Source organism: Dendropsophus ebraccatus, chromosome 1, assembly GCF_027789765.1.
Source record: "Dendropsophus ebraccatus isolate aDenEbr1 chromosome 1, aDenEbr1.pat, whole genome shotgun sequence".
Classification (NCBI taxonomy): domain Eukaryota; kingdom Metazoa; phylum Chordata; class Amphibia; order Anura; family Hylidae; genus Dendropsophus; species Dendropsophus ebraccatus.
This window is the reverse complement of record NC_091454.1, coordinates 118072364-118099056: the sequence shown is the minus strand read 5'-3', so window position 1 is coordinate 118099056 and position 26693 is coordinate 118072364. Positions and strand designations below refer to the sequence as shown.

The window sequence follows — 26693 nt, the reverse complement described above, 5'->3', positions numbered from 1 at the left end:
GAGTTATCTGTATGTTAAAAGGGTACTCCAGCGGGGGGCACTTTTTTGCTGGGACCTGGCTGAGGGAAAAGACGTCCACTCACCTCCCCGGTTCCAGCGGCAGGTCCTGCATCGCGGCGCTCCGGTGCCTGGTTCCCGGCCGCTTCCTGGTGTATGATGCAGGCCCGAGACGATACGTCTCAGTTCCGCTCAGCCAGTCAGTGACAGAGGCGGGATCTGAGAGGACTTGAAACGGATCCCACCTCCTTCACTGACTGGCTGAGCGGACCAGAGACGTCACGTCTCGGGCCTGCGTCAGACACCAGGAAGGGGCCGGGCACCGGAGTGCCGCGATGCGAGACCCACCGCTGGAATCGGGGAGGTGAGTGGACGTCTTTTCCCTCAGCCACCTCCTCAGCAAAAAGTGCCCCCCCGCTGGAGTACCCCTTTAACTCTGAGCCATTTCCTAATGTGAGTGCCTCGCATTTCAAAGTCTCCCACTGGTAAGAAAGAGCAATATCATCTTGTGTATGATTGGAGATTAAGTCTTTAATTGTGTTTTGCACATCGGCGAGACAGGAAATTCTTGTTTAAGTTCCATGAAGGGAAAATAGCTGCTGAGTCTGTAATCTCCAACATGCAAAACACAGGTGCATAGTCAGAGTCAGACCAGATTGGCAGTAATAAGCTTACAGTGGAGAATAGAGAGTGTAATTCCAGTCATTGGGGTGCATTATCCACCAGATATCTACCACTTATAGAGAGTGGAGCATAAAGATCAGTCTCTGCTTTTGGAACATCTGCTGGGGACCTCCGCCGGAGGAGGAATCCAGCGATTGGTCGAATACGAAATTGAAATCTCTGCCAAGCATCATGAGGCCCTCCGCAAAGTCCTCCAGGAGGCATAGAAACCGCCTACAGGTTTTAACTTGGTCCTGATTTAGGAAGATTAAGTCAGGCAAGCAGAAGATAAAAATACGTACCTCCCCTCTGTGTCGACCCATGCGTCAAGTACCTCATGCCGCAATGATCTATGTATACCAATACCTTTAGATTTAACCTCAGGATTAGTGCTGTGATTCCAGGACAGGTAATATCTATTAGAAATCTGCAGTTTTAAAGTGGGTTTCTTGGAGAAAAAAAGAAATTCACATGTGCTTTTGCATGTAACAGATTTGTGATTGTTCTTCTGGGGTGTTGAAACCCATGAGATTTAGTGAGCAAAATTTCAGTCGCCATGTTGGAATGGAAAGCCAATGAAAAACAGCATTAATACCAGAACAATAAACATTATCATCTGTTATATGACAAAAAGAAACCCTGAGGTGAAAGTGTACTCTCTTACATCTGAAGTGCTCACGCCATGTTATTGTGCAGAATTAGTGACAAGCCCAACTTTCAAGGTAATGTATCACCCATATTTAAGGAAAAGGGCATCGTAGACAATGGATATATTAACTTCCCCAACAGCCCCCCTACCCTTGGCAGGATGATACCCTTATTTTGACGAAAAAGCGACTATTCTTCATGGTGAGGAACATGAACTCAACAGCATAACATCCTAGTCATGGAGACTCTAATGCTAAAACTAGGATTTAGGGACTTTGTGATCCATCTATGTGAGCCCACCATTAGGTACAGAGGAGTGGAATTGGTCTTATAAAAATAAGTATTAGTTGTCGTAGAATAGGCCAAGGAACACTAGAGGTCACAATTAGGTGGGAGTGGGAAAGAGTAAGTAGTCTCTGAAAACAATGAGGGCCCACCAAACTCCTCATAGAAAACATATGTCATTTAGTGAACTCTAGAGGTAAGCTGGAGAAATGCATTTTTCTGTTATTGCTATAGAGAAAATTGCATGATTAACTACAGTACACAAAACAGGCTTCAAAACAGGCTAAAGTTCTTAGAACAAGATAACATTAATGCATATGTATAGAACCTACCCATTATCCCTCCCCATTCCCTCCATCCATGCCCTCCTTGGTTTAACTTAATGGACATGAGTCTTTTTTCTACTATACTAACTACGTAACTATGTAACAGAGTGCAGGGAAGTGTGAAACGGCCGTTGGCTGAGACTGTGAGATGTGTCTCCATGTTCCTGTTTAATATGTCTTTTAAATTTTAAGGGTAGCTTCACACACACCGTATCGCAGCGGATTTTATGCTGCGGATCCGCAGCAGATTTGATCAAATCGGATCCTGTACGTGTGAACAAACCCTGAATAAAGATCATCTTTTATGGTGAGTGCTGCTGGATATTATCTTTCTTTCTTTCTACCAAGAAACATACAGGGCATGCACAGCCAAACAATGAAGCTGGGTGCTAAAAAACTGGCATATAGACAATGTACAAACAACCAAACTACAGAAAAGAATATGCCATATAGTAAATAAGCACACCAAGAAGATGTAAACTAGGTAAATTAAATATTCAAGTACTTTATTCCCACAGGTACAAAATGATAAATAGAAACAGTCCCAAAGTTAAAAAAATTAAAAAAGAACAACATCTTTCTTTCTTTAGTCACACATGGACTGTCCTATAACCAAGCTGAGCACCACTGAATTGATCATATATGGATTTAGGACATTGTATCTATGTCTGCTGGGAGTTGTAGTGCCGGTGAAATCTCTAGTTGCTGGACTAATTACACAGAGCAACTCTGCACCTGTTGAAAGGCAATGATCAGCTAACAGTGTTCATGGCAGCTGCGGTCGGTAATCAGCCGAGTACATGTGATAATCGTTTTGTGTAATAGGGCAATTATTCTGACAGCATTTCTCTTCATGCTCACAAAGCAAATGTCTTTCATGTGCAGTTCAGCATGTACAGTCATGGCCAAAAATTTTGCGAATGATACAAATATTAATTTTTACAAAGTCTACTGCTTCAGTTTTTAAAATGGCAATTTGCATTTACTCCAGAATGTTATAAAGAGTGATCAGCTTAACAGCAATTACTTGCAAAGTCAATATTTGCCTAGAAAATTAACTTTATCCCCCAAAACACATTTTAACATCATTGCAGCCCTGCCTTAAAAGGACCAGCTAACATCGTTTCAGTGATTGCTCCACTAACACAGGTGTGGGTGTTGATGAGGACAGGGCTGGAGATCAATCTGTCATGATTAAGTAAGAATGACACCACAGGACACTTTAAAAGGAGGCTGGTGCTTGGCATCATTGTTTCTCTTCTGTTAACCATGGTTATTTCTAAAGAAACATGTGCAGTCATCATTGCACTGCACAAAAATTGCCTAACAGGGAAGAGTATCGCAGCTAGAAAGATTGCACCTCAGTCAACAATGTATCGCATCATCAAGAACTTCAAGGAGAGAGGTTCCATTGTTGCCAAAAAGGCTTCAGGGCGCCCAAGAAAGACCAGCAAGTGCCAGGAACGTCTCTTAAAAGTGTTTCAGCTGCGGGATTGGGCTACCAGCAGTGCAGAGCTTGCTCAGGAATGGCAGCAGGCAGGTGTGAGTTCATCTGCACACACTGTGAGGCATTTTCTCTGATGAATCCCCTTTCCGATTGTTTGGTACATCTGGAAAACAGCTTATTCGGAGAAGACGAGGTGAGCGCTACCACCAGTCGTCTCATGCCAACTGTAACGCATCCTGAAACCATTCATGTGTGGGGTTGCTTCTCAGTCAAGTGAATCGTCTTTCTCACAGTCTTACCTAAAAACACAGCCATGAGTAAAGAATGGTACCAGAATGTCCTCCAAGAGCAACTTCTCCCAACCGTCCAAGAGCAGTTTGGCGATCAACAATGCCTTTTCCAGCATGATGGAGCACCTTGCCATAAAGCAAAGGTGATAACTAAATGGCTCAGGGAACAAAACATAGAGATTTTGGGTCCATGGCCTGGAAACTCCCCAGATCTTAATCCCATTGAGAACTTGTGGTCAATCATGAAGAGACGGGTGGACAAACAAAAACCAACAAATTCTGACAAAATGCAAGCATTGATTGTGCAAGAATGGACTGCTATCAGTCAGGATTTGGTCCAGAAGTTGATTGAGAGCAGCCAGGGAGAAGTGCAGAGGTCCTGAAGAAGAAGGGTCAACACTGCAAATATTGACTTGCTGCATTAACTCATTCTATCTGTCAATATAAGCTTTTGTTACTCATAATATGATTGCTACTATATTTCTGTATGTGATAAAAACATCTGACAAACACACATACAAACCATATAATATTTGTATAATATTTGAATCATTTTCAAAACTTTTGGCCATGACTGTATTTTACTTACAAACTGACACTTGATGCAACCAACTAAGGCTGACAAGCTAAAGGACAGACGCTGACAACTGATTGTACTGTTGCGACTGACGGTAACACTGACAACTGATGCAATATATTTATGCTGATGAACTGCCAACTGTCCCTACAGATTGTCACTGACAACAGACACTGACAACGACTTGAGACTGACAAACTTACCACTAACACTATGGAGTGATACTGACAACTGATGCTAAAAAATGTAAATTGTCCCTTGTGGAGTCACACACTGGGGAGAGGGAGAAGGTGATGGGAGGTGTGGAAGGGGATAGTAGTCTGAAAAGGAGGAGTCTTCCAATCACAGCAATCGCAGACGATGGGCCACTAATATTGGTTAATCGCCAGTCATATGTTCCAAGACGTTACTGCAAATACTGGGAACAGTGGTAACTGGCCTGTTACAGCAATCGCCGTCCCTGGAATGATGCCGCATATCCATTGCTGGTTACAGGGGAGTCTCAGCCGTTTCCCGTAAACTGCCAGTTATTACAGTGTGTACCAAAAATCAATCTGTACGTCCTGGTGTGCAAAGTTACTTCTCTCCAGGACAAATCGTTGCATACTGGTGTGGGTAGGGGTTAAAGGATAGTCACAGCTTTTTCTGTTTTTTACTTTGCAGTAAATCCAAATATTACAGATATAGCACAAAACAGTGTTTGCTTTATTGCTGAACATTCTGTCTGTATGAAACATAACTCAAACAAATAAAAGAAAATTATTTTTTATTACAAACAATTCACTTTTTAGCAAAAAAAAAAAGAAAAAAAAAAAAAGCTCCCTAAGTCTCAAGGTCCACAGTGGCGGTGATTGGAGGGGGGAGGGGGGGGCTCACACATGCTATGTATTGTATGCTGTGTATTTTAAGCCATAGATTTAATAAATATACATAAATTGATGAAGTCTGCAGCATTACATCCACAGAGTATTAAGTGTGTGTAAATGTACAAGTTGTCACAATACTGGAATTTGGACTTGCATACCAATACAAAGTGAAATATCACAATACTTTGCAATATATATTTTCTATTAAGCAAAGGAATGGTTTATAACATCTCCTGTGCATACTGTGTTACAATATGGATAATTGCATTTCTATTTTCTGTTTGAATGGCATTTTTCCTTTTGTTCTAAAAATCATATAGTTAATATATTATTTATTAATTAATTAATTTATTTATTTTTGTGCACTGAACCTGGAAGCACTGCAATACCTGGTCAATGCCTGGGAAGGACAGAGCAAGCTCTTTTCTTCCTATAAAAATTCATTTAATATATGGTTCCCTGATAGAGGATGTATCAGATATTAAACTGATAAGAACAGTATATATAATTTTATATCAAGGCACAGGTATAATCACCTTTTCACAAAAGCTGGATGGTACTGGTTTAGCTCTTCCTATTCCTGTTTTTGCACCTGGAGGGAGGAAGAAATAATGTTGTTGATATAGAAAGAGTCTTATAACAATATCAAGTAAATACTGAAAGATTGTACGGATCACGTATATATGGCATATATGGCATAAAGATTCATAGGTGTAAATAATAATGACATGGGGGTACGAATATACATGTATTACAAAAACAGCTTCCATACCTAAGGGAGTGTTTGTATATCCCAGGTCTGGTTTGTAATTAATACACAGTAAGCTAATTACTATCACCGCAGCTCCCAGACTTTGCTCACATGCCCAAGAACCCATATCACAGTTGTTGTTGGTAGTTTGGGGACAACCATAAATACCAGAATGTTGGATAACATATTCCAACTGTCCTTATTTATACATATACAAACACATTCCCAGAAAAACACACAATCATTATGTCACATGACCAATCGGTAATAGCCATAATATAGTCAATGGTTGAAAGGTATATAAAAAGAGGGCCCAGAGAGGTGATGTTATGCATCAGGGAATGATCAAGAGAGGAAACCACACAGCTGTGTAGAGAGAGAGAGACAGCTGGACGGTAGATATCATCATATCCTTATAAGTGTTGTGCACATGTAACTGTTTATGTATGTTGTTAGTTTAGCAGATTTTATGTTGGCGGATTATTGTATTATTGTATGTTTTACTGTTTTGCATGCAAGCTAAAGTTAAGAATCCTATAAGGAGGCTGTCAGGACTGGCAGACGTAGACAAGACAAGAGACAGTGGGCCCTAGATCTGAACCCACCCACTGTCACCTGCCTACTTGCCTCGGTCGACCCTAAACGGTCGCGGACAACCACGGAGTCGGTCCCTACACTGCGTAGGTGAATACACAAAACGTAGACAGACAAACAAAACACAATGGAGGATAGTTAACGAGCAGGGTCAAAACCAAACAGACAACGCAGCACAAAATCAGAAGGAGAGCGGATAGTCAAATGTCAAGCAAGAGGTCAGAACACGGGCAGAGCAATAGCAAGGGGATTAGGACAGGGAACGCTGGAAAGGAGCAGGGGAGCTGGGACTAGAAACAACTAATAGCCAGCAGGGAAATGAGGAGCTGACTGCTTTTTATCCAGGATCAGAACTTAGGTCCAGCAGCAGATTGGAGCAGCCCTGATCCCAGCACCAAGCTCAGCTGAACAGACCTAGCAGTGCAGTAACCCCTGCACTGCCAGAAGTCTGACAGGCAAGGCAGTAGTGGCTGAAAAGTAAAACACAGTTCAGACACAATTCATATGCAAACACAGACAGAAATTCAGCGCTTCCTCGGCCGCCCGGCACAGACTGAGGAGCGCAAAGTCACATTCCTAACAGAGGCATAGCATTATTTACTGTGTGATGTAAGACTTTTGGATGACTTGACTAATAAAAGTTGCTGATTGGAGCTAATTTTTACTGTTCTGAATCCTTATTATCCAGATATAATTGTTGGTATTTATTTGCATCAGCATGAGTACTAACATCTGTAACTGCCCCTGTATACCCCTCAGCATCCACTGTACATCCGTAGACATCCACTATACTCATACTGCTCCTGTACACTTCCAAAAATCCCTTGTACAGGACCTGCTCTAGGTTTATGCGGGCCATTGGACGACAGAGCCGTCCATCCCCCTTTTACTTATCTCCCCCTCCCATAAGGAAAATGCCCCCGTAGGTAGTCCTGGTGGTAGTCGCTCTCCTCCCAGTAAAGAATATGCTCACCATGTAAGCATACCACTTGTAAGTAGTCCTCCGGCAGTTGCCCCTCCCCCCTCCGACCCCAGTAAATAGTACGCCCAATGTAGGTGATTCCCCAGTAGTTATAACCTCCTTTGTGAATTAAAAACTATCTGGCCAGAGAGGCGTGATTACAGCCTTGGACAAGCCCAGCCACTGTGACTAGTTAGGACAAATGGACTGATCTGATGCCTCATTCGCCCACATTTACATACAGCATGGGAGATTATCAGAGTATGTTTTCGGGGTACACAGAGGGCATGGACAGAGGGAATAGGTATATGTTTGGGCAGTGTGCGCAATCATGTAGTTGCAATATTTAATAGCTCCAGATAGATTTTGTACGTGAATAGTTCCCTTAAACATTCATTATTTGTTCAGTTTTCAAGTTTTTCAACAAGAAATTAAAACTGCAGAAAAAAGTGAAGGAGACTTTATAATGTGTGCAGTTGATAATACATAACGCGATAACTCTGAACCGAGTAGTTACTGGATAACATCATGACGTCATCTTGACCTTTTGTAGTTGTAGATAGCTACAGCTACCTCTTGTAGCTCTCAGACTGTTCACTAGGATAGCTGGGACAGTTTATGCTCAAATGTCTGTGTCTCTCATAACCTGGCACTGGTTCTATTTCCCATCAAGCAGGAGGGGATTTCAGAAAAAGTAAGGTAGGCATCTGAAGTATAAATGCAGTGTCCTACTTTGTCTACAGTACCACTAAGCTTGATATATGAAATATGAGTTTTAGCAACTAGGCTATGTTCACATAATGTTTGTTTTTGGACGTTTTATTGGACAGCCTTCATTTTAAGGTGAAAATATTACAGCCGCATTTTCATATCAAAATGACAGCCATAAAAAAAACCTGCTGAAATACGGCCAAAAAGTTGAGAAAAATAAACTTTATCAATGCATTTCGAACTCAGTGGCAACCTCATTAATAGCATACTCATTAATATATAATTTTGTAATTCTTTCACACAATGACTTGTACTGCATGTTGAGCATCAACCAGTTTGTGCTAGCTGTATTACAGAATTGATTAATATTAGAGCGAACCTCGAACATTGTTTGAGTCCATCCAAACCCGATCGTTTGATATTTGATTAGCGGGGGCTGCTTAAGTTGGATAATGCTCTAAGGTTGTCTGGAGAACATGAATACAGCCAATAACTATACCCATGTTTTCCACATAGCCTTAGGGCTTTATCCAACTTCAGCAGCCACCGCTAATCAAATGCCAAACGATCGGGTTCGGATGGACTCGAGAATGCTTGAGGTTCGCTCATCTCTAATTAAGATGTTGCTGAGTCTTCTGTCACAAACAAATTTCGTATGGCATTTATTGCGCTGAAAAAATGGCACAAAACATGTCCGAAAAGACAGCTAGCATTTTGGGGTAAATTTCTTTAGGCCTTTTTATTTTCTGGCATATCATCTGTTTTTTTGTTCCCATTACATGTCATGTGATTATTTCATTATGTGATTCCAGGATTTCAATTAAAGAATTGGGGAAAAAACATACACCCATATGCATATAGACATGGCATTTCCCTTCCCTTTAAAAGTTTATGCAAAGAAAAACACGATTATGTCTTTAGAATAAACACCAAATGCTCAATTTTGTAAACTTACGAAGTGGCAAGCTTAATTTTAAGCCTAGTAGCCAGAATGGAAACAGCAAGATTTCAAAATTATTTTAAAATCTAGTAAAATTATTAAAAAAAAAACCCTAAAATTCCTAAAAATATTTTTAACCTAAAAACCCTATTCTGACTATCACTGATTACACCAAGCCTGTTGTCATATACACGTATAGGCCATGTTCATACATGGCAAAACAACGACCGTTCTGTTACATGGCTGTGTGCCCGGTCGATACTACAGTCGGCCGCGTGAACATCACTTCAGCCTAATTGGAATCTGGCCACATTTGGGTGTGCCCGAACTCCATTTAGCCATAGCACACAATGTAAAGTATGGCCGGGAGCTGTACTTTACATTGTGTGCTCTGCAAAGTTTGTTTCATGTAGCCGCTTTTCACTAAAAAGCAGCTGCACAAAATAGAGATGACAATTTTCTGTGCAACCGCATGGAATCCCGGCCATAATGTATACAGTGTGTATACACTAAGTCTGTGATTCCATAGGAGTTAATGCGACTGTGATGGCCATTGTTGCAGACCTGCAACAACAGCCGTTGTTTAATAAAATAATACATTGTGTGAACTTGGCCATAAGGTTCAAAGTTTGAGGGGGCAAGGAACTAACAGAACACTGAAAGGTAAGAACAACCATGAGAACTTTTGTTCCCTGTCATCCTATTTAGCAGCACAACGGATGGGGTGTTTCCGCCCCTGTAAAACCCGCAGGACTTGGGAATAGTTGAATGAATTAACCAATAAAAGATCCACCTCCTCGTTACATAGAGGACCCTTCAGCTCCCAGTCCAAGTTATTTTCATCCTTAAACCCGCAGTGTCATCCTTGAACCAGCAGTGGTTGTCAAGGACTGCTGTGGCACTGCTTTTCCGGTACTCTGTGCCAGTGCTGTGAGCATCATACAATTTTTTTTTTACTAAGCCCAAGGTAGACATAAGTGGATGTGACGTTGGTGGACACATGCACTTTTGTCAGAGAGAAGCTTTTGTCTTCTATCTGGAGCTAGGTAGATAAGTATATATCTACTGTGCAGTGTTTAGGACTGATTGATTTTTAAAATGTTTTTTTCTTCTTCCTCGTAAGAATCTGATCCCCCCCCCCCCCCCCCCGAGTGGGATGGAGCAGAGCATGGTGGGTGGCGTTAAAATCGTACATATTAGGTTTTCAGAAGACGAGTTGTCTGTAGATGGAGAGTCTGGTGCTGCAAAGCTAAGAATAGTCAGAGGTCTAAATCTTCAGAATATCAATTTAAGTAATACGGGAGTGTTTGCCTCAACAAAATTTATTTTTATGCTTGCTAAAGAATATTCCTACCATACTTTTTAAGATATCATCTATGGATTTGGGGAGGATCTCAGTAGGATGTAAGGCGACCTCAAAACATAAAAACTGAACTTGTAATCGCTGTGGTGAGTGCGACCCTCCCTCTCCTTTCACTTAAAGGAGAAGTGCGTTGAAAAATGTTTTCCCCCATTCCCTGCCCACATGCAAAGTTATATAACTTCAGAATATACTTTGATACCCATTTCCAGCTCCTTACCCCTTTTTCTTTGGCCTCGCTGTCCACAGGAAGTGGCTTACTTCCGGTTTATTCAGGACGATCTTACTGCCTGGGCACCATCTTGGGTTGTGACGTAGGGCCGAACACGTCACAATCCGGGGTGTTCCTTCGGCGTTTCCACGAGCTCCCGGGCACTCTCTCCCTTCCTTTGTGCATGCCTCCCTGCCTTGGCATGCCTCCCATACCTCCCTAGTCTAAGCTGTGCTATTGGTTCCTGCTTCACCCTGCCGCTCTATGTAAAGAAATGTCACTACTATTAGAGTTGCAAATCCCAGCGCACCAGATGGCGATACACATGCCCGTCCAGTGTATGACCATCGGGTGTGCTGGGATTTGCAGTTCTAATAGTAGTGAAATTACTGTATATAGTGCGGCAGGGTAAAGCAGGTCATACACTGGACTGCCATATATGGAAGATCTATCTAATTGCTCTCCGTGTATACACTGTATAGCATTGTATAGCATTAGCACAGCTTAGACTAGGGAGGTATGGGAGGCCTGCCAGGGCAGGGAGAGAGAGAGAGAGTGCCCGGGAGCTTGGAGGAACGCCCGAAGAACTCCCTCGATCATGACGTGGTCGGCCCTATGTCACAACCCAAGATGCCACCTGGGGCTGTAAGATCGTCCTGATGAACCCGGAAGTAAGCCACTTCCGGTGACCAGCGGGACCAGGGAAAGTGGGATAAGGAGTTGGAATTGGGTATCAAAGTATATTATGAAGTTATTCAACTTTGTATGTGGGGAGGGAATGGAGGAAAACATTTTTCACTGGACTTTTCCTTTAAATAGCATAAGATCTGTTGACTGTTTTCATAAGTCATAAGTCGGGGGGGTATGATTCCGAAACCTGCCAAGAGTTTTGCGGTAGGATTCCAGGCAAAAAAGAACTAACAATAAGAGATGTGGTAATTTGGGTAAGGGACTTGGTATAACAAACCATTGTGTTTGGTACCAGTGAGTATCTTTTTTCCATACATCTTCAAATTTATTCCCTAATTTCTAATTGTGTCTGTTTTTTTCTTCTCCTCTCAGTAACCTTAAAGACTCCTTTCACTTTAGAACGAGGAAGACGGCCAGAAGAAGTAAGGGCCCTATTCCACCGGACGATTATCGTTTGCATAATCGTTAACGATTAACGATCTCAAACTACCGCTATTGCGAAAGACCTGAAAACGTTTACTCATTTCCATGGAACGATAATCGCTACTTATGATCGTATTTGCGATCGTTTTTTCTTCGCTATTTCTTCGTAATTTTGTTCGTATCTACTGGGAACGACCGAACGACGTCTTATTCAATGCGAACGTTTTGCGAATGAGCAATGATAAAAATAGATCCAGGTCTTATAAAGCGATCAACGATTTCTTGTTCGGTCGTTAATCGTTAACTGCATTTCAACCAAATGATTGTTTATATTCGAACGATTTAACGATAATCTGGAATAGGGCCCTAAGTCCCCAGTAGGATTCCAGTTTGAACAAGATTATAGAGGGGTGGATGAGATTGGCTCCTTATCTGAGAAAGAAGAATTGGATGAAGGTAAAACCAACTTCTCTACGAATAAAATCCAAAGACTTATAAGGTCAGTTATGGCCTGAAGATTCATCCTGAAGATCCGGAGGCTGCTTTTACTTCTAGGAGCACAAGAACTTTCAGGGTTGATGATCATATACTGAAGATGATGAAATTAGAATAGAAGAAACCCAACAAAGCGTCTATACTGAGTCACAGATTCAAACAGCTGTAAACTCTGGTTGAGGAGCAGACAAGGAAGTGAATTTTTCCACCTAAAGTAATTGTGGCAATACGGAGGGATTAAGTCCTAAAGGATCCAATGCGTAGGAGGATAGATCAGCAGTTTTAGCTCAAAATAATGTTGCCATATCTTCCATGAAAGTTTATTGGGCACTTTGGAGATGGTTGTCTAAGACTCAAGATGATATTGAGTGATTTTGTCATCTTTCAGACAAATCAATATTGCTATTGATTTTGTGTTCTATGCCTTTGCACAGCAAGTAAGGCTTACTTCTAGAACCATAGCATGCTTGCCGCAGAGCCTTGTGGATTAAGCCATGGTCAGGGGATACACTAAGTATTACCTATGCAACCTGGAATATCAACGAGGGAAGTTAGTCAGAACCGAATTAGATAAGTTAATGAAGGCATTGTCTCATAAAAAGGGCAAATTTGTCCCTTAGGTCTCTAGGGGGTTTCTGAAGCAATTTTGTACGTCCCCTCAGAGGAGGAGGCAGTCCATCCACTCTAGTAGAGGTAGAGGCACCTACTCTTGCAGGAGAGGAGGAACCTCTACGCAAAACCCTAAGGGGGGGGCGACAGACTCATTTTCTGAAAGCCTGTGAATCTTAGAATCAAGATCCCTTGGTACTAGTAAACATAATCCGGCACAGATATTCTCTTGGTTTAGAAATTGTTCCCCCAGAAAAATTTCTGATTTCTTGTTTTCCCACTCCCTCCCCCCAGAGGCAGGATTTTGGAGGAGCAAATATATCATTTAATTTCTTTGGTGTGTATTCCCTGGTATTCTTGGTTCCAAAACACTCCAAGATTGGAGGTTGCAAGGCCATGAAAGACCTCCTTCTCATGCAGGTCCGTACTATCCTAGAGTTTCTACATCAGCTCAGATGGATGGTGAACACAGAGAAATCAGATTTGGTCCCCTCAATTAACAAAACCTTGTTGGGGTTCTGCATAGACTCAGGATAAAGCTCTTCCTTTCTCCCCAGAGGAAGAGCAGAATTCAACAAGGATGCAATTGTATGCCCTTGGCAGGTTTCTCTAAGAACGCAAATGTCCAGGCCTGTGATTGGCTGAGCCACCTGTCAGCTAAGACAGGCCACTTTGAAGCTGCAGCGTGCGGGACCTGGGGAGAAGAGGAGTAGGAGGAGCCCTGGACATTGGATAAGTAATGTATTTCTTTTGGTAATTGTCAACGATCAGTCGATGACAACGATCATCAGCTGATCGTTGTGTTTATTACACAGAACGATAATTGGCCAGAGATAGGGCCGACTCGGCCGATTATCGTTCCGTGAACTAGTACCCTTAGTCCCATTAGCAGTACAAGGATCTTTCCCTATTAATTATTCTTTATGGGTATAAACCCACACACCGTATATGCAGCGTATTTACTGCTGCGATACGCAGCAAACTCGCAGCAAACTCGCAGCAAAATCGCAGCAGATTAGATCTAAATAACTGAACACAGCATCAAATCTGTACCAACAAATCTGCTGCGTATTTGTTGCATATCTGCTGCATATACGGTGTGTGGGTTTATACCCTATAACTGACTCAGGGACTGGGAGTTGAAGGGGTCCTATATGTAAGGAGGAGGTGGAGCTTTTATTGGTTAATTCATTAAAATATTCCCACGTCCTGCAAGGTTTCACAGAGGCAGAGCTGCCCTATCCGTTGTGCTGCTAATAGGACTAAGGGAAAACACATCAACATTGTAAATGTTAAATAAATTCAAACAGGAGTTGTCGGCAGCAATTGAGGCTGTTACTGAGAAGTTCACTGACATCTTGTTGGTGGAAGAGTTTGTGCTGTGAAGTGAAAACAGTTCTTTAATGTATTAGGGAACTGCAGTGTTGGATGGCCAGGCTTAAATGGTTCAAGCACAAGCTATGGTATCAACCAGGTTATAGCTATGGGAATATAAGAAGATGTCTAACTCAGAGACACCAGCCCAACCACAGCGAAAGGAAGATATTAGCACTCACATAAAGCAGCTGCTCCAACTGTAAAGCTGGTTAGTCTTCTATGTGTGCTATACGTATGGGTGAATTTATCAACAGAAATAGGCCTTACTTGGCAAATCCAACATTACCAAATGGATTGTGCTTCGAATTTTACCTCTCCCAAGGTACAGTGGGATGCACCTAGGTGTGTCCTCCGTGGTGTCCTGATGAAACATGATACCCCAAGAGAAAAAGCATATGCACATGGTATGTAATTATATTATATTATTTTCCTGGGGGGGGGGGGAGCTCTACAGGGCCTCTACAGTTAAGACCCATGTATAAATCAGGTGCATCACTACATTTTATCAATTGCCATCAGTCTAACTGTAGATTTTTCACAATTTATGGTATTGAAAAAATTGTGCCATCAGCAAGAGGTGGTGATATATATAAACACTTACGTGATCGGGAGGCTTATTGGCAGTTTACATTAGGCACACGAGCCCCGGAGGGCATGAATGTACGTCGTGAATTATTATTTCATTATTATTATTAATTTTTATTTTATACATTTTTCTTTCTCTTTTTGTTTATATAATTTTTATGTTGTGTACATTTTTTTCATGTCTTTTCCATTATTTATGATCACTAAAACTTCATTGTTTGTGTTCATTTTTGGCTCGTGTTCACACAATATACATTGCCTAACAGCTTATCATTGAGATTGAATAGGTCACAACCGGTGACTGTGGGGTTTACATCTTTTTCCAACATCACACATAGTAGTCACAATGAATTATTTTTCATATTATATGTGTTTTTGTTGGAAATGTAGCTATAAATGTATGTGGCAATGCTGACCATGTTTATATATTATTGGTAAATGTTATATTTTGGTTACAGCTGTTTATTTTCCCATGTGTTTATAGTACGGCTTTTTCTGATGCAATAATACCAAATACTGAATACGTAAATCTTAATCATCTCATCCATTTCCTTTTTTTAGCACTACGTCCTATAATGTTATTATATTTATGTATATATAATTTGGAGTACTACACATATAGGCTTTGACTTTGTAACAATGTTTATAGCATACTACAAGTTCATTCAATCACTCCCACGCTAGTGCAATGCACCTGGTTCCCAGGGTATTTAAGTATACAATGTGGTGGGAGGGATTATCAGTGAGCAAGAGTGCGCATGCGCTCGAAACGCGTCTGATCTGTGGGGTCCCTGCACTATGGTGATTCACATGTTTTTACCTGCATTTGGAAAATAAAGGCATCTTTCTTTGCTACGTGCTGGATCATTGTTTTCCTTGGACTTATAAATATGTTGTAGCATCATTGCCACTCACATCCCTGAGGAAGCCGGGAACGGTGGAACGCCTTCATTGTTCTCTGCTCCCACCTGAACCTTTTTTATTATTTTCATTTATCTTATTACTACATTACTTATTGCTTTTTGGATAGGTTATGGGATTGATTTATCATTATGGTTTATGTGCTGTTGTTTTGTGTCAGGTTGGTTGATGAGTCCTGGCTAGGACGCCAGCAGGACTAATGCTGACATTTTTCTGTTTTTAATGTAGAGTGGTATCTAGGGCTTGTCTACCTAGTCTTATTGCTCCTGTTTTTGTATATATTTTGTGTATTGTCATTTGCTATTTAATAGCATATATTTTAATGTGCTACCTTTTTTGTGCACATGCCTTTTCCCTTGGGGTATTGTGTTTGATATATGCATTTAGCACTCAGGTCTATATTTTTTTGTTTGGTATACCTGATCAAACATGAGGCCAGACTTAAAAGGGAAACAGCTTTTAAACTGAAAAAAAAAAACTCTTCTAAAACTCTATACAGCACCTTGGAGCCAGGGCATAAAACCACCTTAAAGAGGGAGACTTAGAATTAGGCTTACTTAAAGTCACAAAGTTAAATTTTTTTCAGTTGGTTTTATATAATATTCTAATTTTCTGAAATACTGATTTTTTTTCTGAAATGCTGAGTTTTTCTTGGCTGTAATCCATAATCATTGACTTTAACAGAGAAAAACGCTTGAAAATGTTCACTCTGTATGTAATGACTCTATAGAATATATGAGGTCACTTTTTGAAATGAATTACTGAAATTTTTTTTTTGTTGATATTCTAATTTATTGCAAACCACTGTATATTTATATGATCCAACTATTGGGGTACGTGCACACTACTGAATATGCATAGAAACTTCATGCGGATTCCCTCGCTTGGCCTCTGCTTGAATTTCCGCCAGTCCCATAGATTTAGTGATATATGACGGCAAATTCTGCCGTCTGCTCAAAGAATTGGCATGTCAGTTCTTTGGGCGGAATTTGCTGGAAAATATCATTGGGTCTGTGGGACGGGTGGAACTTCAAGCAGAGGCTACTTGGCGGAATCTGCTTAAAGTCTCTGTGCGTATTCCGTAGTGTGCACATACCCTTACTGGCAAAGATAACCCCCTTGGGTGGGATTGGTGGAGCGCACCAATGCCTTTTGACTAATAGATATCAGTCACTCTTTTTGCCTCCTTGCACTGCTCACTGTGACTGGCAGGTTGCTATACAGTATATATGCTTACTATTTTCACTGTATTTTATTAATGCTACTACTTTGTTCCCTTGAAAATAAGGCATAGTGGAAGATTTAAAGGATAGCTTAAAATAAGGCATCTCTCCAAAATAAGGCATGCCCCGAAAGTGGTGGGTTGTCTGGTTATGCTGGTTTGTGATGACGATTACTGTACAGTATATAATAAATGTTCATTTTTTTTTTGTTCAACAAGAAGTGTGAATTTCTTATTCATGGAAAAATAAGACGTCCCCTGAAAGTAAAACATAACACATCTTTGGGAGCATAAATTAGCCAGGGAAACACAGTATTAGCCAGATGTAGCTGTAATATGCGTCTATTTTATAGGGCAGCATATTTAGGAGGTTTGTTTAAATAGGTAAACCTGTATAATAGTAATGTTTATGGTTTTCAGGAAAAAACACTATAAAATGTATGGAAAAATAAGGGAAATACTATTTTACTAATTATTAAACAATACATCTGGGGCTCTTGTATGCTTTATGATTTATGAGTTTAGTTTAGGTGGCACGCATGGGTTGCATGATACCTCCGGCTTTGCAAAGAGTGGATGTAGTCCCATCACTGCAGTTTCTCTAAATCCTATGTAAGTGCAATAGTTGATAGATTAGTGATATAGATCTTCTGTCCCTAATGGTGCTTTTACACAGACAGATTTATCTGACAGATTTTTTTAAGCCAAAGCCAGGAACAGACTATAAACAGGGAACAGGTCATAAAGGAAAGCCTAAGATTTCGGCTCCCAAAATCTGTCAGATAAATCTCTCTGTGTAAACTCACCCTTACACAAAGTGATTATAGGCTGTATTTGGCAATTATCGTCCATTTTGGCTGATCATTCCCCCCCCCCCCCAATTTCCCAGTAACCCCCCCCCCCACACACACACACACACACTCACACATTCTTACCAGCTCGCTGTCTGCATGTGTAATAACGCTGGCAGTTGACAGGGGTAAAAGGAGCAGGTGAGCGCTGATCTGACCGATCGGCACTCGCTTGCTGTGAAGATCGTGCCATGTAATAGGGGCTTAAAGGGGTTGTCCGGCGATAAAAAATTATTCACAGAATAACACACATTACAAAGTTATACAACTTTGTAATGTATGTTATGTCTGTGAATGGACCCCTTCCCCGTGTCCCACCACCCCCACCCGTGTACCCGGAAGTGTGGTGCGCTATACATTACCTGTCACGTGCCGACCACGGTCTCCGATCCTCAGCAGTGACGTCTTCTTCGGGAGGCCGGCGGATCTTCCCGAGTGCCGGCCGCCCTCTGCAGCGTCATCCGAATCTCAGCCGCGATTGGCTGAGCATAACTGTGCTCAGCCAATCGCGGCTGAGCAGCTGATGACGTGGCCGCGTCATCAGCCGCTCAGCCGCGATTTGCTGAGCACAGTTATGCTCAGCCAGTCGCGGCTGAGCTTCGGATGACGCTGCAGAGGGTGTCCGGCACTCGGGAAGATCCGCCGGCCTCCTGAAGAAGACGTCACTGCTGACGATCGGAGACCGTGGACGACACGAGATGCGGTGAGTATAATGCACCACACTTCCGGGTCTAGCGTGGGTGGGGGGAAACACGGGGAAGGGGGCCATTCACAGACATAACATACATTACAAAGTTGTATAACTTTGTAATGTGTGTTATTCTGTGAATATTTTTTTATCGCCGGACAACCCCTTTAAGAGAGGCCAGACATTCTATCTTTGGCAGCATTCTGTGCATGTGGTTAATACAGATGAACAAGGAACATGGAACTGAATTGTGTAGGTCTGAACTGCCTAGAGGGATCTAATAACCAGTTATATAATCCTGTATTTTACAGGAAGTCTGTAACACAGGACAGACTGATCTGTCTACACATAAGAGCATCTAATTGTCTGGTTCTTAGACTGGAGATCACAAGACCTACAGTAGTTGCAGTAATAAAGTGTACGTATGCAGCTAAGCTAGGATGAATCAAACTGCACTGCAGGAATGCTGCCAATGAATTTGCTTTACGTGGGCAAAAAATGATGGGGGACTATCAGCAGGTAAGACGAATCTAAACTGCTAAAATGGCGCCCAGAATGCTAAGGAGGAAGGTATGTCTTTTACCTTCCTCCTCAGTGTCCCAGGAGCTATAGGGGGCTATCAGCATCAGTTACATTTGTCTAACCTGCGGTCTTACATTTGCCAAACATTAAATGTACTTTACTTAGCATAAATTCTTATATGTCATTTACAGGTGATAAATGAAAGGATGAACATTCACGTGTCTGATGAGTATCTTGTATCTCGATCAATCTACTCTGAGACGAATTTCCAGCAGGAAAATGAGAAGGCTGAACTCATACAGAAAAGTATTCCACAAAAACTGAAAGATAACTGCAGGTTAAGAATAAAAGTATTTTCTATATCTCAAAGTTTTTTTTATTTTTTATGTAGGATGTTTGAATCTGCTGAGTGTATCTCTTGCATTTACATACTTTGAGCTTCAAAGAGTACAGGTCATTAAAAAAGCAATATGTCAGAGAGACATATCAAAAGTTTTTAGTGGTCAGGGTCTGAGTGTGGAAGACAACTGAAGCCTTCTGCTCCGCGGTGCTTTATTCCTGTGATTTCACATCAGAAGTAAATCTTCAAACAGATATTAAACATTGAAAACACACCCTTTTCCCATTTATCATAAAAACAAAAATAATAATAATAAAAACTATTGTTTTCATCATGTAGAGAAATGTCCAAACTATTAGTGACACTACAATTATACATTTCATTAAACAAGGTGCATTAGCAGGGTGAGGCTAAACAGCCGCACTACAGTACCTCTTACCAGGCAGCTCCATTCCCTTAAAGAGGTTACCCAGCGAAAATCTTTTTCTTTCAAATCAAGTGGTTTCAGAAAGTTATATAGATTTGTAATTTACTTCCCATACTTATCAGCTGCTGTATGTTCTGCATGTTTTCTTTTCAGTCTGTCCAGGGCAGCAGCAAATTCCCATATAAAACCTATCCTGCTCTGGACAGTTCCTGTCTTGGACAAAAATGTCAACAGAGAGCACTGTTTCGGACTGAAAATAAAACATTTCCTGCAGGACATACAGCATCTGATAAGTACTGGAAGACTTGAGATTTTTAAATAGAAGTAAATTACAAATCTATATAACTTTCTGAAACCAGTTGCTTTGAAAGAAAAAGATTTTCACTGGACAACCCCTTTAATGATCTGCTAATTTCGATTCTGCTGCTCACCATTGTAACTAGCTGCTTTGCACTAAAAGTTCCCATACACCTTACACATTTGTTGCAGTGTGTTCCTCAGGCAGTATAAGGTGTGAGGGACTCTCTTGGCCGTCCACCAACAGATGATATCGTAGAGGTAGGGGTCTGTTGTGATGGAAATTCACTGCCTGACCCCTTTGTTCTGGGAGAGATAAGGTAGACTTAACCCTGCCCTTCCTATAGAAAAAAACACCTTAAGGTTTGTGTGTGGCTCAGACCTCACATAACTCTATTAGGGCAGATTCACATTTATCAATTCCGCAGCAGATTTCGCTGTGGATACCTTGCCTGTTAGTTTCTATTAGAATACATACTACTATTACATACAAACTACTACTACATACATACTATTGACATCCCGCTGTTAGTATGTAAGTGACAGCCCAGTTAACCCCCTGCCTGTCGGAGCATACATTATCTGCGCCTTGCTTTTGCTTGCTTTGGGGGCTCCCGGCCTCTGGACGACCCAGTCAGCCAATCAGTGGCTGAGGTATGGCAGGGCACTGATTGGCTGAGCGGGACTTCCAGCTGGGAACCCCCAAAGCAAGCCTGAGTGTATATCAGGTAATGAATGCTCCGGCTGGTGGGACTTCCTGTGTTTAGTCTCTTTGAAAAAATAGAGTCTAAGCACCAGAAGTGTTGTGTTTCCCATGATAAGTTAAAAAAAATAATAATGAAAAAATCTACTGTTTGTTTAGATTTTGAAAGTTATAACAACAGTGACTTTTTAAGTCTTAATAAATCTCCCCCACATTTTTTGGTGTTTTTTTTTTATAAAACTGAATAAAGACGTGTTAGTCTTTCCTTTGCACCTTTTTTTTCTTTTGCTTTAATCAAAAACTGCAACATATTGTGACTCCAGCTTAGCATCCTTATGTGCTGTAAGCCAATAAATAGCATTTTCATTAATAACTTGTAAATGTCAATCAGTGCTCTCAATAATTGAATTCTAATACTCCTGCTGTTTTTAGTGGCTTTCTAATACAAATGTGATTTTTTTGTCTATGCTATTTCCAGCAGCTGTACTTCAGCAACAGCTCGTCTAAAGCTCAAGCAATTTTTCCCAATCCTTAATTGGTTGCCAAAGTATCGATGGAAAGAGTGGCTTGTTCATGATATTATCTCAGGACTATGTACAGGGCTTGTTGGAACATTACAAGGTAAGTTTGTACTGCAAATTTCTCCAATGAACACATCACTGCAGCACAACCCTGTCATTGGATTTTTTTTAGAGGGACTAAACAGCAAAGGCAAAACCACATGAGCTGTCACCCACATGGTCAAAATCCATCAGCCAATCTTTCCACAGGTTTGCCAGCAAACTCGTGACTCATTTTGGCACATTCGGCTAGTGACTTGTGTGTTCTTACCCCAAGTCAGACTTCAGTACTGGAAATGTCCACACTATTAATAGATTTTTGGATCTAACACTATTTTTTAGCTGTAAAGTGTACTGTTTCTTTCAGCTTTGTTTTACCTTTAGGGTACAAACACACACGGCATATACGCTGCGTATTTACTGCTGCGATACACACCATCAAATCTGCACCATCAAATCTGCTGCGTATCTGCTGCGTATACAGTGCATGTGTTTGTACCCTTAGGGTACGCTCACACGTACCAAATCTGCAGCGGATTTCAACTAAATAACTGAACACAGCATCAAATCTGCACCATCAAATCTGCTGCGGATCTGCTGCAGATCTGCTGCGGATCCTGTACGTGTGAACGCACCCTTAGGGTGCCTTCACACGTAACGACTCGCAGCGCAAATTTCGCTGCAAGTTTTGCCTGGCAGGTCCAAGTAACTACATACTCACAGCGGTCTGAAAGACCGCTGCGAGTATATAATGCAGCCGCCCCCTTAACCCCTTCATCCACTCCCGCCAGCCTCCGGCTCCGCAGCGTATATACATTACCTGTCTTATTACCGGTCCCGGCTTCCTGCTCTGCCACCCAGCCAATCAGTGTGTTGCCCAGCCAGATTGGCTGGGCGGCAGAGCAGGATTCCGGGACCCTGTGCAGCAAGAGACAGGTAATGTATATACGCTGCGGAGCGGGAGCCGGGCGAAAGCGGATGAAGGGGTTAAGGGGGCGACTGCATTACATACTCGCAGCGGTCTTCGAGACTTGGACCTGCCAGGACCTCGGCTCGTAGCGGGTCTCAATGCAAAACTGGCAGCGAGATTTGCGCTGCGAGTCGTTACATGTGAAGGCACCCTTAGTCTGCCTTTTCAAAAAATGGCCCAAAATGCAGACATAATTCTGGCGTCACACATAGCAGTCTCGTGGCAGGTTTTTTTTTTCCAATTTTTCATTTCATAACAAAGGACTTATAAGTGTTTGTTTGAGTGTGTGTGTGTGAAATCCCCATTAGGCTGGTGTCATACAAGCATATCTTTTAAGGGTTTTTCATTCTGCTGCGGATATGTAACCCGGCCTCTTTAACCCCGCAGCCCCGGCCTGGAGCTTACATCACCTGCTCCAGGCTCCTGCGTGCTTCTGGGCCTCCCAGCATCTCCCGGCAGTCTGCCAATCAGTGCGGGAGATGCTAGGAGGCTCCAAAGCAAGCAGGATTCTTGAGCAGGTGATGTATGCTTCAGGACTGCCCCCGGCCCGAAGCATACATTACCTGCTCGGCACCGTGGCTGTGTGAAACTCCCAGCTCCCCTCGCTTCTCATCAGCCAATCAGTGCACGGCAGCACTGATTGGCCGATGAGGAGCGAGGGGAGACGGAGCTTCACACAGCCACGGTGCCGAGCAGGTAATGTATGCTTCGGGCCAGGGCGACGGGCGGCCGGGCTACAGGCGGACGGGGGTTAAAGAGGCCGGGTCCCATATCTGCAGCGGAATAAAAATTACATGTGGGTATGGGACCCCATAGAACTTTAGTATACCAGGATCCACGGAGGATTTCGCTGTAAATCGCAGCATTAAATCTGCTGCGGATCCAGTACGTGTGAAGCTACCCTAAAAGCTTTTCATGCAGTTTTTTGAGCCAAAGACAGAAATAAATCTTTAGTGTCCTAGAACAAGTATGACCCTATTGTTTTAACACACCTTTCACCAGGTATTTCTAAATGTATTTTTATGCTCCGGACTGAAGGTTGCACTACACCTTTTTCTGCCACTAGGTGTCACTGGACTGTATGTGATGTATTGTATTCACTTGCACAGTTGAACAAGTACATGCTGTAAGGGCTAATAATATCATATCATGCCACTGTTGTTTGATATCTATGTCCTCCAATCATTAGCCTAGGTACCTCACACTACATAGCCTATTACACACTTAGGCCCTGTTTCTTCCAGTACTTTTCCTGACAATGGGAGTTAAAGTGACTCTGTACCCACAATCTGACCCCCCAAACCACTTGTACCTTCGGATAGCTGCTTTTAATCCAAGATCTGTCCTGGGGTCCGTTCGGCAGGTGATGCAGCTATTGTCCTAAAAAACAACTTTTAAACTGGCAGCCCCTTTCCCATTGGCCGTGGCTAAAATTGTGTATGCTTTAGGCTGGCACAACCTCTCTGTCCCTCCTCCCCACCCTCCTCATCATTAGGAATGCTCCAGGCAGATTGTTTCATCAGCTGTGAGAGGACGGCACATGGTCTGGATCATTAAGGCACCTGTGTAGTTTTCACTGCAGAGGAATAGGAAAAATGGTGAAGAGGGTGGGGAGGAGGAACAGGAATTAGATGTTGTTGATTCTACTGAGAGACTTTCCTAAATCTACTATGCAATGCTAAGACCAAAGGTGGGGTAACTGCCTACTTAGGATACCTTGTCTACATCAGGGGTAACATCTTGCTTAAAAAGTCAGAGTGGTCCAACAGTCATTGGAAATTGTCTGCAGCAGAGTAAAGTGCAGGTAAAGCCGACATACTCTGTTAAGGCTGGGTTCACACTACGTATATTTCAGTCAGTATTGTGGTCCTCATATTGCAACCAAAACCAGGGGTGGATTGAAAACACAGAAAGGATCTGTTCACACAATGTTGAAATTGAGTGGATGGCCGCCATTTAATGGCAAATATTTGCTGTTATTTTAAAACAACGGTTGTTATATTGAAATAATGGCCGTTATTTACTGTTATATGGCGGCCATCCACTCAATTTCAACATTGTGTGAACAGAGCCTTTCTGTGTTTTCAATCCACTCCTGGTTTTGGTTGCAATATGAGGACCACAATACTGACTGAAATATACATAATGGGAACCCAGCTTTATACTGTATCTACTCTGCCCACTTGGGAAACCTTAAAGGGCTAGCTTTGCCTGGTTGTGCAAGCCTGAGACTCATACTACCAGACATGGCACTATTCTGGCTGGAGGAGGTATAGTGAAAACCGTGAGTACAAGCTTCTTCTATCAAGTCACACTTATTCCGTTTTAAGTTACTCTGGCAGAGTTCTGTACTATTAGACTAGGCCCCCTGGGCAGCCCTTTTAGCCTTCCTACACAAACCCAGACCTACTTACAAGCTAAGGACCCTGTTCTACTACTATACACAGATACCTCAAGTACCCCGCTTAACTACTCTGTTTTGTCCAACAGGAGAAAGGACTGTTATATTTTTGTTACACCTTACACCTTGCTGCCAAAGTATATATTGTATTGCACTGAAGACTCGCTTAGTAAACTGTTCCTGGTTAAGTGCTAGACTCTGTGGTTACTCTGCTTCTGCACTGGTTCTACCTTTTGCAAAGCCTCGTGCTAGTGCTAAAGAATAATAATAATGATAATAATGATGATAATAATAATGTTTTTATTTGTATAGCGCACACAGATTCTGCAGCACTTTACATAGTTCAGCTAATTATTGCTCCCTGTCCCCATTAGGGCTCACAATCTAAATTCACCTATCTGTATGTTTTGGGTGTGGGAGGAAACCAGAGTACCCGGATGAAATCCACGCAAACATGGAGAGAACATACAAACTCTATGCAGATGTTGCCCTTGGTGGGACTTCAGCACTGCAAGGCTACAGTGCTAACCACTGAGCCACCGTGCTGCCGCTCATAGCCACTTTACCAATTCCTTAGTACATCCTAACACCTAGCCCACTGCTACCAACACCTACTAACCCCAGGTTATGGCCGATCCAGCAGAAAAGAGAAGTATAAGTTGGGCATTATATTTCACATTCCTCTTTATTGTACCTCTGGCTTTTGTTTAAAATAGAACCATAAGTAAAACTGCCACAGTTCCGGGGGAAAAAAAACTGTGAAACCCATTCCAATAGGTGCACATGCGAAAATTCCCTGTCAGATCAGTCTATCATGAGCCACATTTAGAGTGGCAATCTTGCATGTTTGAGTTCCAGGAAATACCCTTTGAGCATTAGTGATCGTACAATATTCAACATTTGGAGGCTCCAGGATGCTAGTTCTGTAGCTTCTGTGTTCCCTATTCCACTGTCTAATGGTCTAATGGTGTCTAATGGTATGTTTACACAGAGAGATTTATCTGACAGATCTTTGAAGCCAGAAACAGACTATAAACAGAGAACAGGTCATAAAGGAAACACTGGGATCTATCCTCTTTTCAAATCCATTCCTGGCTTTGGCTTCAAAAATCTGTCAGATAAATCTCTCTGTGTAAACGCACCACTAGCCAAGCTCTGTACATCTGTTAATGAGTGACAGGGAGGGAAGGGGAGATAGAAGATTTGCTAGGCTGCTATAGTTCTGCATCTTGACACCCCCTCTTTGAAAACATACGTTTTGATTCCACCAATGGCTACATCAAAGGTACTACTTGTTTTAACAGATGTGAAACTTTGCATCATATACAGCTGACAGATTCCTTTTAACATCTACTCTGAAAACCAATCAATCTGTCAAAAATCAGACACATTCGTGCACAGATAGCAACCAATGACAACTCAGGACTGTGATTGGTTGCTATTCGAGGCAAGTGTCTCAGGCAGATTGATAAATCTAGGTCATTGTGTACAAAGCTTATAAAGAGAAAGTAAGAAACAATTTTTTACAATTAGAAAAGTGCAATTCTGTATAGTGGATGTAGCATAATTAGATATATTCACCGTTCAGAGCACCTTTTGGCAGCAGAGATAACTCATTGCCTTTTGGTCCTTTTAGACGGAGTGATAATTCGCCTGATCGCACGATTAACGATGTTGAATGAACGATGTGTTTCTTATAACTATCATAACGATCGATAGGCTTAAGCCTATCTCACACATAGGGTAAATCGGTGAACGACTGTTTAGACGGAACGATCTGCGAATTTTTTGCGAACGATGAACGACAGTTTAACCCCTTTGTGCTGCAGCTAGTTTGGGCCTTAATGACCAGGCTAATTTTTCAAAATCTGACCTGTCTCACTTTATGCTCTCATAGCTCAGTGATGCTTTAACATATGCTAGCGATTCTGAGATTGTTTTTTCGTGACATATGGCACTTTATGTTAGTGGCAAAATTTGGTCAC

The 26693-nt window shown here is 41.9% G+C and overlaps 1 protein-coding gene and 1 pseudogene across 8 annotated transcripts in view; one reads left to right on the top strand and one right to left on the bottom strand.

The window, feature by feature from the left end:
- Window positions 1–26693, top strand: part of LOC138776414 (pendrin-like) — a 112725-nt gene that overhangs the window by 8942 nt on the left and 77090 nt on the right. For 5 of the 8 annotated variants that reach the window (XR_011360721.1, XM_069956130.1, XM_069956126.1 and 2 more), the window contains exons 2-3: window positions 19202–19347; window positions 21256–21398. Coding sequence is in view for 6 of the 8 variants with exons in the window: in XM_069956130.1 (XP_069812231.1) it covers window positions 19202–19347; window positions 21256–21398 (289 nt within the window). In the remaining 2 variants the exon portion in view is untranslated. Of the gene's footprint in view, window positions 1–19201; window positions 19348–21255; window positions 21399–24056; window positions 24112–26693 lie in introns of those variants that run through there. The other 3 variants (XM_069956128.1, XM_069956125.1, XM_069956131.1) reach the window with 2 other exon arrangements.
- Window positions 5455–5629, bottom strand: LOC138780389 (U2 spliceosomal RNA; annotated as a pseudogene).